This window comes from Arvicanthis niloticus, chromosome X (assembly GCF_011762505.2).
Source record: "Arvicanthis niloticus isolate mArvNil1 chromosome X, mArvNil1.pat.X, whole genome shotgun sequence".
NCBI classification, from domain to species: Eukaryota; Metazoa; Chordata; class Mammalia; order Rodentia; family Muridae; genus Arvicanthis; species Arvicanthis niloticus.
In genome coordinates, this window is record NC_047679.1 from 89,785,359 (window position 1) to 89,798,944 (window position 13,586).

Here is a 13,586-nt window from a genome sequence, read left to right on the forward strand (position 1 = left end):
AACATTAGAGTTATGGAGTAGGAACAAAATAATTGTATGATTGGGGATCAGAACAACATGAGGGTCATGAAGAGTATTAAAGGGTCACAACATTAAGAAACTTGACAACCACTGTATGAATGGGAAGGGAGAATTCTAGTAATTCTTTTTTTTTCTCCCTTTTACAGCATCCGTTTTTAAAATTAGCCAAGCCTCTCTCCAGCCTCACTCCTCTGATTATCGCTGCAAAGGAAGCAATTAAGAACAGTAGCCGTTAGAACTGCAAGCCTTACCCCTCCCTCACCGTCTCCCGGATGAGTAAGACTGAAATAAAACTCTGCTGCAGGATCCACAGAAGAAAAGACAGTCAAATGGAGTCGGGGTTCTTTAACTTTCAAGTGAATAGAAACTTCTTATAAACCTTTTTCCTACTCCCTCAGATTATGTAATTTATTTGTAAGCCTGAACCGCAGCCCACACAGGGCAGCAATGTCGAAGTAGCCATTACGTGGCCACTTCCACCGTGAAGCGAAAGAGCCAGTAGTGAATCCCCTCATTTTGTGCATTTACTTTGAAGAAAAAAGATTTCTCAAAGATGCACACTCCCTCTTCATAGTGCTGTGTTTGTTTTTAAGTTAGAGAGTAGTCCCTCTTTCATTCGAACCTCTTTCAAAAGCCCTTACCCAACGTGATGTTTTTTCACTTGCATTGTCATTAGATGTCCAGAAAAATAAAAGATGTCAAAATGTTTTTTTTTAAAAAAAGAAAGCAAAAAAGCAAAGAAAAAAAAACAAAAACAAACAAAAACGAAAAAAAAAAATAGAACAAGTGCCGTGTGAAGCCGTGGACGTCCATGCCCTAATAGAGTCGCAAGTTTTTATTCTTCTTCTGTAGTAGTGGCTTGGTTTGTGTACCTATTTTTCTGCATTTGTATTGGAAAAGGTTTCCTTTAAGACATTTTCCAAAACCAGAGAGGAATATGAGTGTTCAGGATGGGCTTTTAAACGTTGTGTCCTAACAAAGCTCTAATTGTGACATCCTGTCGCATTTCGCATGGAGGCTAATTTAGTAGTTGAATTGTCATGTAAAACAGCTTGTTGGCCTCTGTGATAACAGAAAACGGACACACTGACAATGTGGCAGCACTGCTGGGTGAGTCCAGGTCCTAAACCTAAGATATTCTAATGGGAGAAACCTTACTACACAAAGGTGGGACTTTCTCTGAGAGCCAAGAGGAAAATGCAGAACTCCTCATTGGGCAGTACATAAGCAAAGCTAATAGTGAATTTAATCCTCTCTTGTGCTCCTGTAACATAAGCATTGTACAATACGCACATTCTGAGGAAATAGATCCATTAGCCAATGTTCTTCATGATAAAAAATATTCATTTCTGGCAATTTGTAACACATAAGAATTTTCTAAAGCTCTAGAGATCAGAGATATAGTAAAGTATTCAACTTTTTAAGAAATGGAAAGTCAATGAAAGTTACATCCCAGTCAACACTTAGCTCTCAATACTTGAAACTGATTTTTCTACGTATCTCCAATCTCTCTTTCTCTCTCTCTCTCTTTTTTGATATTTGATTATGGTATGTTCTTATTTAGTTTCTTGGGCGTTTGTTCTTTAAAAGCATGTTCATAAACATGTTGGAAGTTCACTAAAAAATTAATTTTGATCTTTACTCATATTTCCCAAGAAATAGTCCAGTGAAATCCCTTTTGTGGCTTGAAGAAAAGTCCAAAATTTGATTATTATTTCACTATTTGTATTTATTAAGAAATTATCAATCTTCTACATGTAGAAAAACATCTGGAAGGTGTCTGCATAGAAAAGGATATGTCTCTTTTGTGTGTATAGTCAGTTGTATGAATTCTAGAAAGTTGTTTCTCTAAGCCTTTGAAAAGCCAACAATCTATGTTATATGGCATTCTTAATTTGTAGAGTTAGAGAAACTGAATAGACTTTACTTACATTCAGTGGGGGGAGGTAGCAAGATGAGTGGCATATGCCTCTCTGCTCTGTGAGGTCCATCTGTCCATTTAAGCATCCATCCATTCCTTCAAATGAAAGCACTTTCTCTAGAGTTTCTGCTGATCATATAGTACATATATTTATGTTGAGAGATGGTACCACTGGTGGATTTCCTATTTTCCTACATTATAAAATTAGGGAGGGGTTTACCCTTTCCCTGAAAATATCCACCACGGAATAAAAGACAAATGTGAAAAGAAAATCAAATGACTATATTGATTTCAAGATTATTTTGCAAAGAGATATCTGGGCCTAAATTTTTAAATGTCACACCTCTCTCGTGAGAGAGGAGTAACTTTAATTTTTTATTCTATTTTATTTTAAATTAAGGATTTTTCCCAATTGTAGTGCCAGGGAATTTCACAAAATACCTGGGATGTAAATAGGATTCAATTGATTGGTGGCTATGCTCGGCTAATAGAGAGAACCCAATCCCTGGTTGGGAAGTCCAAGACATCAATTAACATCCTTTGCATGTTGTAAAGGCCTTTGTTGTTGTTGTTGCTGCTGCTGCTGCTGCTGTTGTTGTTGTTATTGTTGTTGTTATCCTTATTTAGAATTACCTGGAGCTGTGGTCCTTCAGTTCACTGTTGGCAGAGAAATGGCGGCTCCTGATGCTCTCCACTCAGCATAGAAACAGTGAAGAGCCAGGTACTTACTTTGTACCAAGAATTAATAGACTATTCTAGTAGGCAGTACTTGTACAAAATTATACCTGTGTACATTTTTCAAATGTGAACAGCTTCTAATGTCTTTTACTTGTGTTGAAGAGTTCCATATATTTCTAATAAGTATTAGAGAGAAACTATTTCTCATGCCAAAATGATGCTGGAGGGTCCATACTTGCTATACTTGAACAACAGCCTCCAGATGGTTAGTAGTTTGTTCCCTTTCCTTGATTTTGTTTTGAGCTCATCTTAATCCAGGTGAGGCTATCCGGATGTTTAACATTACTAGTGTGCCCTGAGACATTTGTGGGCACATTTTTGAATGTCGATTCAAAAATGTCCTGAGGTAGGAATAGGGCAGTGGGAAAGTCAGGGAAGGGTGAGAAGCACAGTAAAGATTATTTATTTAAGGAAGAATAGAACATTAATATTGTAGCAAGGATCCAGTTTGTTGTCATAATCCCATGTGGATTTGGGGATGACACAATCCCCCTAAATCAATCAACATGTTGGGTAATGACTTCTTGCTGATCATGTCTGTGTGTTATTGTAAATATTTGTGCATCCATGCTCCATTTTGGCTACTGGATGGCCAAGTCACATGAAAAGATTTAACTCAAGTATTTATTCTTTAATTGTGTTCTTCAGATTGCTTTTAGGCGTATGAATTGCACCTCCAATGTTTTAGTTGAACCACCTAATCCTCACATCTATCTCTCCCCTGTGAAGCACATTCCATTGCTTAAAGAAAAAAAAAGAAATATAAATTGCTTCCTGTTTTCTGTATAACTGTTTCGATAGTTTAAGATGTTTGTCTATAATGGATATTTCTCACCTCAAAGATTGTGTAAATAATTATATCCATTTCCTCAATGGGTCATTTATTTCTAATGAGACTGCCAGTTCTCAGAGAGAGTCTATGAAGTTGCTTTTAAATAATACAAACAGGGATTACATCTATGTAAAAAGAAGTGTGCATATGGATAAAGACTGGGAACACAGATAACTGAAATCACTTGTGTTAGGGTGGTGGGGTTCTGTGAAATTTTTTTTCTTTCAGAAATTTTCTTTCTTTGGTACTGATATATTAATAATTTAAATAAATAAAAACAGAAGGGGAACTATAGAAACATAGAAGAGATACCAGAAGCAGATGCCTTCTGGCCAGAGCCCAGAGCATGCAGGGCACAGATATTTCCTAGTTACAATTATTCTGTAGGCTTAATACTTGCCTGGGTACTGAGGTTGGCACATGCTCAGGTATGGCACATGCTTTCTTATGAGACTATTATCTAAGTCAAGCTAAGGAGACATCATTGCTAGAACTCCAAATGCATTCTTCTGCTACAAAACAGGCTGCCCTCAGCTTTAGTATGGCATCCAGGCGTCTATTTTGTTTGCCTTACATTGGAGGGCTAACAACTTAATTAGCCCCATTGATAATACTTGTTTTAGATGCCACCTTTCTAGCTTGTTTTAAAAAGTTTTCAACATCAATTTTGGAAGGATAGAAGGATAAAAGAGCTAGCTCCCACCAGTTCATTACAACAGGACCTATCATTCTGATAGGAGTATTTTTTAAATGACCATAGACAAATTCCATTGGTTTCCATGGAAATTACCATATACAATTAAGCCTAACTCTAAAATTATTCAGAGAAATATTTAAGATGGTCTATTGACATTCAGTTCCAGTCCTATTAGTTTTGGCTTGGGATGGTCTCTTTATGCTCTTATGCTGCATGACTGTAGCATGTAGGCAGCAATTGTGGGGGTTTTTAAGAGAAAGGGAGGCCAGCCATCAAAGGAGAAAAATTTTCTTCTAACCCACCAAAGAAACTTTAGGTGAAAACTTTACTAATGTATGTTAAACAAAGCCATCAAAAGCAGACCATGTCCCCAGAAAACTAAAAAAGCATTTACTTAGCTGTTCATAATACATATGGAAGTCTTAACCCTGCCATGCTGGTTGAATCTTCTTCTTTTCTGCACTCTCTGAAGTTAATATTCACTCAAACAAATGAATGGCATGTGGTATCAACATCTCCCAGTCTTGGAAGAAGAAGCCTAAAATTCAGCATTTGTAACCTGACAGTCTAGTGGGCCTGGGATTTGGAATAACTTTAACACACAATAGTGAACATATATTTGCATGTGGATTGGAAAGGAAATAAATAGGGCCTTGGGAATAAGGGAAATGTTTCTCCTACGAAAGAGGTTTTCATAAAAGACTTATTTCTACTATAAATTCAGGTTGTTTGGCTTTCAGTTTTATCTCTTCTGCTTCACACTCCTTCAGTGATCAAATATATCTAACCAACTTCTCAAGCATGGGAATCTCTGTTTATCATCAAACAGTATCTCACTGGATCTACAAATGTGGGAATTGAGATATCGCCATGTGCACACCTCTGACTATACAAACACTACCAACTTGTAGCATTGACTGCCACTTAAGTCCATTGAACTTGCAAGGTGAATTTGGGAAATCTAATTAGTGCCACCAGATTCTCCACAGAAGCTGCCATCGGGTGAATGCTGTCCTATTATACCAACAGTAAGGCAAGTACCATGTTCATCTGACTCAGTACCTAGGCAAAAACTGACAGTAATGCTAGAGAACAAGTCAGATGTAGTAGAAGTAACCATCCTCAGGAAGGAGACCTAGATGTTAACATGGGTATTTTACCTAACTTGCTGTGTGACCTCGAGAAAAATCACTTAAACCTTTTACTTTATTCATCTATAAAATAAGGGCATTGAATTAACTGTTCTTCAAGGTCTTTCCAAAAGCTCTAACATTGTGTGGGGTGACAGTTTGCCTTGCAAGTTCAACCTGCCAAAGTGATGGCAAATATCACAAGCTTAAGCCTGGATCTCTTACGTTGCAGCTCCATAGAACCATGTACAATGGAAAAACTCAAGTAAATGAAGTTAACAGCACCAGGGAATGTTGATCAAACTCATGGAAACCTTCCAACTTCCTTACAATTCTTTTGTTTTTATTTTAATGTCTTTTTTCCACTGAATGTTCCCAGTTTTCCTTTTCTATACACTGTACGTAAAGTCTGGTTTCCATTAAACTGTGGCTAGCATTTGCTACTAAAACAGAAACTCAGTCAAATAGAATCAAACTGTACTTGGGCCTCTCTATTCCTATTAAGCAGTTATGGGGCTTAGAGCATTAAAGTACACATGGCACAGGATGGCAGAACCTAAACATTTTAATGGCTAAGACCACAGAGTGGACCTATGTACTGACAAGTTGCAAAAAGAGCAACAGAAAGGCAATTGCATGCTTTTAGCTGACAAATTAACTGTTGGGATCAAAGAAAACATTTCTCATGAAAATTCCCACAGCAATTGGCTAGTTATTTGAGTATGCTGCTGAAAAAGTAGAGAAACTAGGAGTTAGTTCAGTGGATGGTCCCTACTGCCTGCCTACAGCAGAGTGCCAACCAGCCCGGAGTGTGAAATTCAAGTTCACTGTGTGTGCTTGTGTGTGGTGTGCTTTTTGGACCCGCATATACTATATTCATTAGTGATGGTAAGATCTTTCACCATTAATGGGTTGAGTTTAAAAATCTCAGTACATCTGACAGTAGCTGCCAGATTACATAGATACTGATGTCTACTGGGATTGAACTCATAACATCCAGATAAACTAGATTGAGGAGGATCTTCATTTGTCACCATTTATCGAAGTTGTATCTCATTTGGCTGCGCATTACTTTTGTCAAAATGTGTTATTTGTTAACCCATGTGTAGTGAAATTCTTCTGTAATTTTGGATTAATGGTATTTATGGTCTTATGTTTGTTTGATTTTTAAGTAAGTTATTTCTTTTATAGACTTGCTGATGGTATGACTCCATCCCTCTGCCCTCAGCTGCTGATCTTTTTCAGGATTTTCATTTCTGATATTGTTATTTTAAATTGTGGTTGAAGCAATAGAAATTTGAAATATGGATTGTGCATGACTGTGTCTTGAGTGTAAAAATATTGCAGTTTGAAACTTGGACCTAAAGTATTGCAAATAAAATGACAAACATCAGTGTTCTCTTGTTTCTTTCTTTTGTCACTCTCCCACCTGACCCTGATCTCATCAGGGTTTTTTTTTTTCCCTATTTCACATTTTGGAAAATATTATTCTCTTAAAAATATAGAGGTGATAAAATGGCCAGCATTCTACCAATACAAGATTTGCCTCAAAGAATCTTCCACTGAATAACTCAGACTCTCCACCTGACATTTACATAGACTAGCTCAAAAAAGTAAGTGTGTATATTCCAAGCAAAGCAAAACTTGGTAGATTTCAAAGGTAGATGAAGGAAAATCACCATAACAATTTACAGGTAACCAACAAGTCAATTTTGATCATCTTTCTGCTTGGAAATTTCTGAACATGCAATGCCATGTTCATGATGGTCTGATTTGCCTTACATCTTTTTCTTAAAGATTTTTATCATGTGTTTGTGTGTTTGCATTGTGCACAGATGTGTGTGGGTGCCCATGAGTGCCAAATAATCACATGAGACCTCCCAGAAGCAGAGTTACAGACAGTCGTGCGCCTCCTGGTGTGGGTGCTGGGAACTGAATTCCAGTCCTCTGCAAAGGCAGAAAGCAAGCACCTGCCATTGATAAGCCGCCTCTCTAGCTCCTCCTCATATCTTATATCAAAGTCTTCAAAGGATCAAAGAAATTCCAAAACAGACTCACCGAGAATCTTTACTCATTCACTTACACATTTCTTTGCATTTACTGCTCTTGCTGGAGTGTGTATGCAAAGTATTATACCTTTGTGTAAGTAGATGCAATAACATTCATCTTCCCCACAAATGATGACCTTTGAGATGACTCCTAAGGTAAAGGCACCTGTCTCCAAGCAAAATGACCTGAGTTTGATCTCAGGAAACCATGTGGTGGAAGGAGTCAATCAGCTCCCCAAAATTGTTTTCTTGACCTCTACTCCCATGCTATGACATCGGTACCCCAACACACCCACACAAATGCACACAGATAGATAAATGTAATTTTTGAATGCCACTTGGTTGATTTTCAATGCACTGTTACTTACATACAGGCCTCATAGGTTTTTGTCTGTCTGTTTGTTTGTTTGCTTGTTTGTTTTTGTGTGGACCGTTGGAGTCATTTACTGTAAATTTGAGTAAATAAGAATGTGTATGAATTTTTGTGTTGCTTCTTTCACTATTAGCTTCTTATCCCTGTATAACGTCTTTTAAAGCAAGTTGTCTCCCCTTAGTTTTCTATGTGCCCATTTAATGAAATTGAAATAATATTACATAGTATTTTTGTTGTTTGTGAGTTTCATATATTTATACAATGTATTTTGATCATATCCATCCACCTTTACCTTCCCCTAGCTCCTACTTTATCTTACTTTATCTTCCTCCCAAGTTCATCTTCTTTCTAGTTGTTTTTGTTGCTAACCCCACATCCAATTAGTGCTGAACACAAGCTCACGGGGGGGGGGGGGGGGGGGGATAACTCTCCACAGAGGAATGAGCAAAGAAGAGAGACTCTCCCTCCCTCAGCAGCCATCAGCAGCCAATAGCTCTTCCAATATGGGTGTGGCCTTGGGATCCCCATCCCAATGAACAGTGGTATTTTGACTGCCTTGGTTTTATTCAGGTCTTATGCAGGACACCACATCTTGCTATGTCATCCAGAAGTCGGTATTTCACAGCCCTATTCTCTACCTGCCAGGTTTCAATACTCTTTTTGCCTCTGCAAGTAGAAGCAGAACTTCTGAGAAGTTCAATGGGCCTTGGTTGGAGGGAAGTTGATATAAATGACCTATCCACAACTGAGAACTCAGAGTTACTTCTGGTCAACACTTTGACTAGTTGTAAGTCTCTGCATTTACCTCTATTCACTGCAAAAAGAAGTTTCTCTAGCTATAGTTGAGAGGATCACACATCTATGGCTATAAACATAAATTGCAGTCTGACAGCATTGTCATTTAGCAAAACCAGTAAGAGTAGGTTCCTTCTAGAGGCCATGATCTCCTTAGTAATGGTCTTTTGGCCATGTTTACAGTTCAAAACATGAAATCCCTCCAGTAGAGAAACCTTATAACCAGTCAAAAGCAGTTGGTCACCCCTATAACCTTCATTATAGCTATTGAAGCAGTGGAGCCACTGCCAGCAGGTCAGTTTTGTAGCATTTTGTGTCCATCACTGAGTAAACCCACTGATGCCTTTTTCTCTCTCAGCAGCTTGCACACAGGAAGTAGACTTTCTGATACTTTGTAAGCTAACCAACTTGTAGAGAATTTTTTTTTTGGTAAGTTTGAGGTTGATTTCTCTATTCCTTGCATCCAAAGTGTTATCTTCAGCAATGGGGTCTCATCTGATTATGATGGAAAACCAAGAGCAATGGCAATATCCTGTGCTTTTTGGCAGAGGAGGGGGTGTGCTGAGGCCATTCTGACGAGCAGCTCACAAAGAGGTAGCCTGTGTGCCTGGCACTGACATTTTCATTTAATATTCTATATATTCTGGGACCAATCTCGCCTACCAATACAGGTACTTCTATTCAACTCCACCCATGTATGTATATATGGAAATCTAATATGCATGTATATGTATGCATATATGTATATACATGCACATATACATATCTATATGTATGTATTTGTGTGTATATATATGTATATATATGTATGTATACTTACGTACATAAATGCTTACAAACTAGTGGATTTCCATAAGGCTTTGTCTATTCTTGGTTTTGGCTAACACACCCTATATTCCCCTCTCCCCGAGCCTCCTAGCTCCAGTTGAACATTTAACCCTGAGTATAAAAGTCCCTCTTCTTTCATGTCACTTGTGTTCTGCCATTCCTTTTAGTTGAATTTTTCTTGGGTTGGAATGCAGATAAAACCCCTTCAAGATTCCATCTCACTAAATAAAGTATAGCCCAAGTCATGACTCAGTCATGAAAACAGATGCTGGTGTATATGTGAAGAAACCCTTTATATACTGTTGGTAAAAATGTAAATGAGAGAGGCCACTAAAGAAATCAGCCAAGAAACATCTGAAAACAGAGCTACCACATGATCCACCTATATCACTCCTAAGTATATGCTCAAGGGATTTTATATCATGCTACAGAAATACCTGCAAATCAATGGTTCATTCACAACAACTAGGAAACAGAATCAACCAAGATGATGACCAACAGCTGATAGATGGATATGGTAAATATGGAACATATTCACAATGGAATATGACTTAACCAGAATGAAAAATCAGATTATAAAATTTGCACATCTGTGAATAGAACTAGAAAAAGTATGTACTGAGTGAAGCCACCCTAGCTCAGAAAGACAAATGTCATTTATTCTTTCTCATATGTAGATCCTAGCTCTGAATTCTTTGTATGTTTAACCTGAGAAAGCCAGGTGGCCAGTTTCTAGGTCCTGAAGTTCTAACTACAGTTCTAAGTTCTAAGAGCTGAAGTGCTAACTACAAAGTGTGGTTGTACTGTATATTCTTGGAGGCATCAGCTCCAAGGTGCTGGCTTGGCATCTATTTGCTTGCCACATACATATATTAAATACCACTACTACTACTTAGCATCTGCTAATCCTGAGCCAGCATCACTGCGCAATTACATCTTGATCCACAAGTGTGAGGCAGAGAAAGCTAACTGGGTTACTGTATGGCTTTGGAAACATCAGAACCTGCTTTCAGTGACACACACCCTCTAAAAAAAAGAGAAAAGAACACACCTCCTAATGTTTCCCAAATAATTCCACCATGTGTATCCATAGGTTTATACATATCCAAACAAATAAGCCTATGGGTATCTCATTCAAACCACCACTTCTTAATTTTTAGAAATATACATCCCCACAAAAAAGAAGCAAGACTACATTGACATTAAAGAGAAATGCTGAGAGAAACGGAGGAAGGGAGGGTGGGGAGAGAGAGGGAGGGGGAGGAGGAGGGAGATCACCTTTTACAATTATATGCAAATCTATAATGATCTCAACAGGGTGTGTAATAATTAAAGCAATAAACATTATATGGCACTTCTCTTTTGACATAGGCTGAATGTTATGCCCAGCCCCAGCGCCAGATCTACTGCTTCTCCTGATCACCTTTCTGTCAGAGACTTTCTTATTAATTCCACATGTCGCCATTTCCAACTATATTAAGTAATAAGATTTGCCTTTCTGTGCTTCTAAGATCTTGCTGAGAAGACAGAGATCATTCAAATATCTTGAGTTCTCCCCTGTGAGCATGGATGGACTACAGTATAAAACTTATAACAAGAAACAGCTTTTAATTTTACAACCTGTAATTTACAACTGAATTGCTTTACCTGACAGGTTAGAAGACAATGTTATGTTGAACAATATTATAGTATAGAATGAAGTCATTAACAACTAAATTCTATAATAAGCATAAGTTTCTCTCCCCCCTTCCTGTTGGACAAATATTAGCCAATGAACTTAAAGCCTCTTTCAAATTTAAATTGTTTTAAGTAATGGGATTAGCATGCTTCAAATCACTTAAATACAATACAGGTAGTCCTCTCCCTTCAGAAAGAGAGTAAGAATTGTTGAAGGATGGTTTTTCTACAATTTTAGTACTTTTTGAAACCTCAAAACCTGTGACAAATCTTTTCCAACAAGACCACACCTCCTAATGCTTCCCAAACAGTTCTACCAACTTTAGTCAATCAACTATAGGGGCCATTCTCATTCTAACCATCACAGGAAGTGTCTGTCACTTGTGCTCTGTGAGAAGGTGCCTGTGAAAGCCAGAAAAGAGCATCACTTTCAGTGGAACTGTAGTTACACTGTTGTGAGCCTCCTGAATAGGTGCTGAGATCTCTACCATGCTCTCTGGGAAAGCAGTTCCTGCTTTTTTAATTTTCAATTGAATTTTTTTTCACACAATATCTTTTCCTCATGGTTTCTCCTCATTTAACTCCCACCAGATCCTTGCCATCTCTTTCCCCACCCAACTCCAAGGCTTGCCTTCGCTCTCTGAAAAACAAACAACAAAAATACAAACGATAATTTTAAAAGAAAGAACACAACACACACAAACACACACAAAGCTATTTCCAGCCCTGAAATTTTAATTATTTTAAAATTAATTTAGTATTATTTTTGTGTGTATGAGTGTTTTACCTGCCGGTATGTATATGCACCACATGCATGCAATTCTAGTAGAATCCAGAAGATGACACTAGGTCCTATAGAACAGGAGCGTCAGCTATCTGATGTGGTTCTAAGATTCAAACAAGGGTCTTCTAGACTAGCAGAAAGCACTTTTACTGGCTGAGCCATCTCTCCAGCCCTCATTTAAGCTTGTATTTAGATATACATTCTGAATTTCAAAATAGCACTGAGGGAGCGTGACATGACTATGAGGCTTAACTTTATAAACATTTACTTTCAACAATATTCAGTTGAACCCAGAAAATTACATATACTCAGGTAGTCAGCACAGCAATCAAGATGCTAACTGCATGATGTGACAATTGTGATTAGTGCTGCAATAAGTGCAGGAAGGTATTTCTGCAGCAAGCTGCCTTGAATTTGTTTACTCGGGCTGCCTACACTCCTTTCTTCCCTTATTTCCCTCCCAACACACAAAGAAGGTGCTAATCTGCCATCATAGAAGCTTGCTTTTCCTACATTTTGTATAGATGAAATCAAGCAATCAAGCTTTTTTCTCTCGGCAAAGTTATTCTGCTCTGCATAAATTTATCCCAATATGTCTTTAATACATTTATGGAAATCTACTTAAACATTATAAATATATATGAAATATCAATCGGGAATAAAGATTCCACGGGAACATATTTAGCATGTCTTTTGCTTTATTCTGGATGCAGAGCTGATGATACATCACTGATAATATGAAATATCATTTTCTGATATACAACCTGTTTTCATTAAAAAGGAGCCCAGGTTTGATAGTCAATGGGATTTTTTTTCTATAACCTGTTGCTTACTAGCTGAGTAACTGTGAGCAACTTTTTTTATTATGTCTCTTTTCTTTATGTTGTTTATCTTAAGGAAGGAAGAATGCTGATGATTTGTGTGGACACTGAAATTTTATGCATAAAGAGCTGAGCATAGGATAAAATGCACAGTAAATACTCAAAAGATTGATTTCTTTCTCTCTCTTTTAATTTGAAGAAAAGTTTCATACTTAAAGGAGTGTTGTTTCTTTGACTTTAATTGTAATATCATAGTGCCATCTGGTGACCATATAGAATGATTACACTGTCATCCTTTTTAATGAAACTATACTCTATATAAACCTGTAGTGTGTTCTGGGATCACATCTTAAGGAACAACAGTGAGGGCTGTCTTTCAGAGTTGTTTTTGCTGAGTAAGACCCCTCCCCTGGAGAGGCATCTATTCAAATCAAGAAGCATATCTTAAGGGCAATGAGGAGAACTTCCTTCCTAGCCTGTCCTGGGATGAGCAGAAGGCTGATTGAGGGTACAAGCAAATAAGTCGAAGACTCCATCCATATCCGTTTGACTTGGGAAAAGACTTAGGAAGACAAGGTACTGTTTTCCCTTGTTAGGATATCTTCTTTGGACAGCTTTGGTCTTGAGTATAGCTCCAGGAGGATTCAATAATATGTATCCCCAATTACCACCCTAAAAATAGAAAGCCCTTCACAATTCTACCAATCACCCACCATCTACTGAAACAACTGCACCACCAGAATGCAGCTGCTCTTGGGCTCTTACAGTCTCAATCTCACTGAACTCCAGCTTTTAATTAAAAACTTAGGAAGCTTCCACATCGTAAAGGGATAATTTGGGTTAGGACTAAAATCATCAGATTTACCCCTGGGCTACAGTTTCACAAAGCACCCACCAGTGATGCCTCTAATAGCTCTGAAG

At 37.8% G+C, this 13,586-nt stretch overlaps 1 protein-coding gene across 9 annotated transcripts in view; it reads left to right on the forward strand.

Annotated features, from left to right (window-relative positions):
• Window positions 1–6,732, forward strand: part of Pak3 (p21 (RAC1) activated kinase 3) — a 259,192-nt gene extending 252,460 nt beyond the window's left edge. For 8 of the 9 annotated variants that reach the window (XM_076918848.1, XM_076918846.1, XM_076918850.1 and 5 more), the window contains one exon: window positions 168–345. In XM_076918848.1, the coding sequence (XP_076774963.1) occupies window positions 168–257 (90 nt within the window). In that variant the 3' untranslated portion in view covers window positions 258–345. Of the gene's footprint in view, window positions 1–167 lie in introns of all 9 variants that reach the window. The other variant, XM_034484830.2, reaches the window with a different exon arrangement.
• The last annotated feature ends 6,854 nt before the right edge of the window (window positions 6,733–13,586 follow it).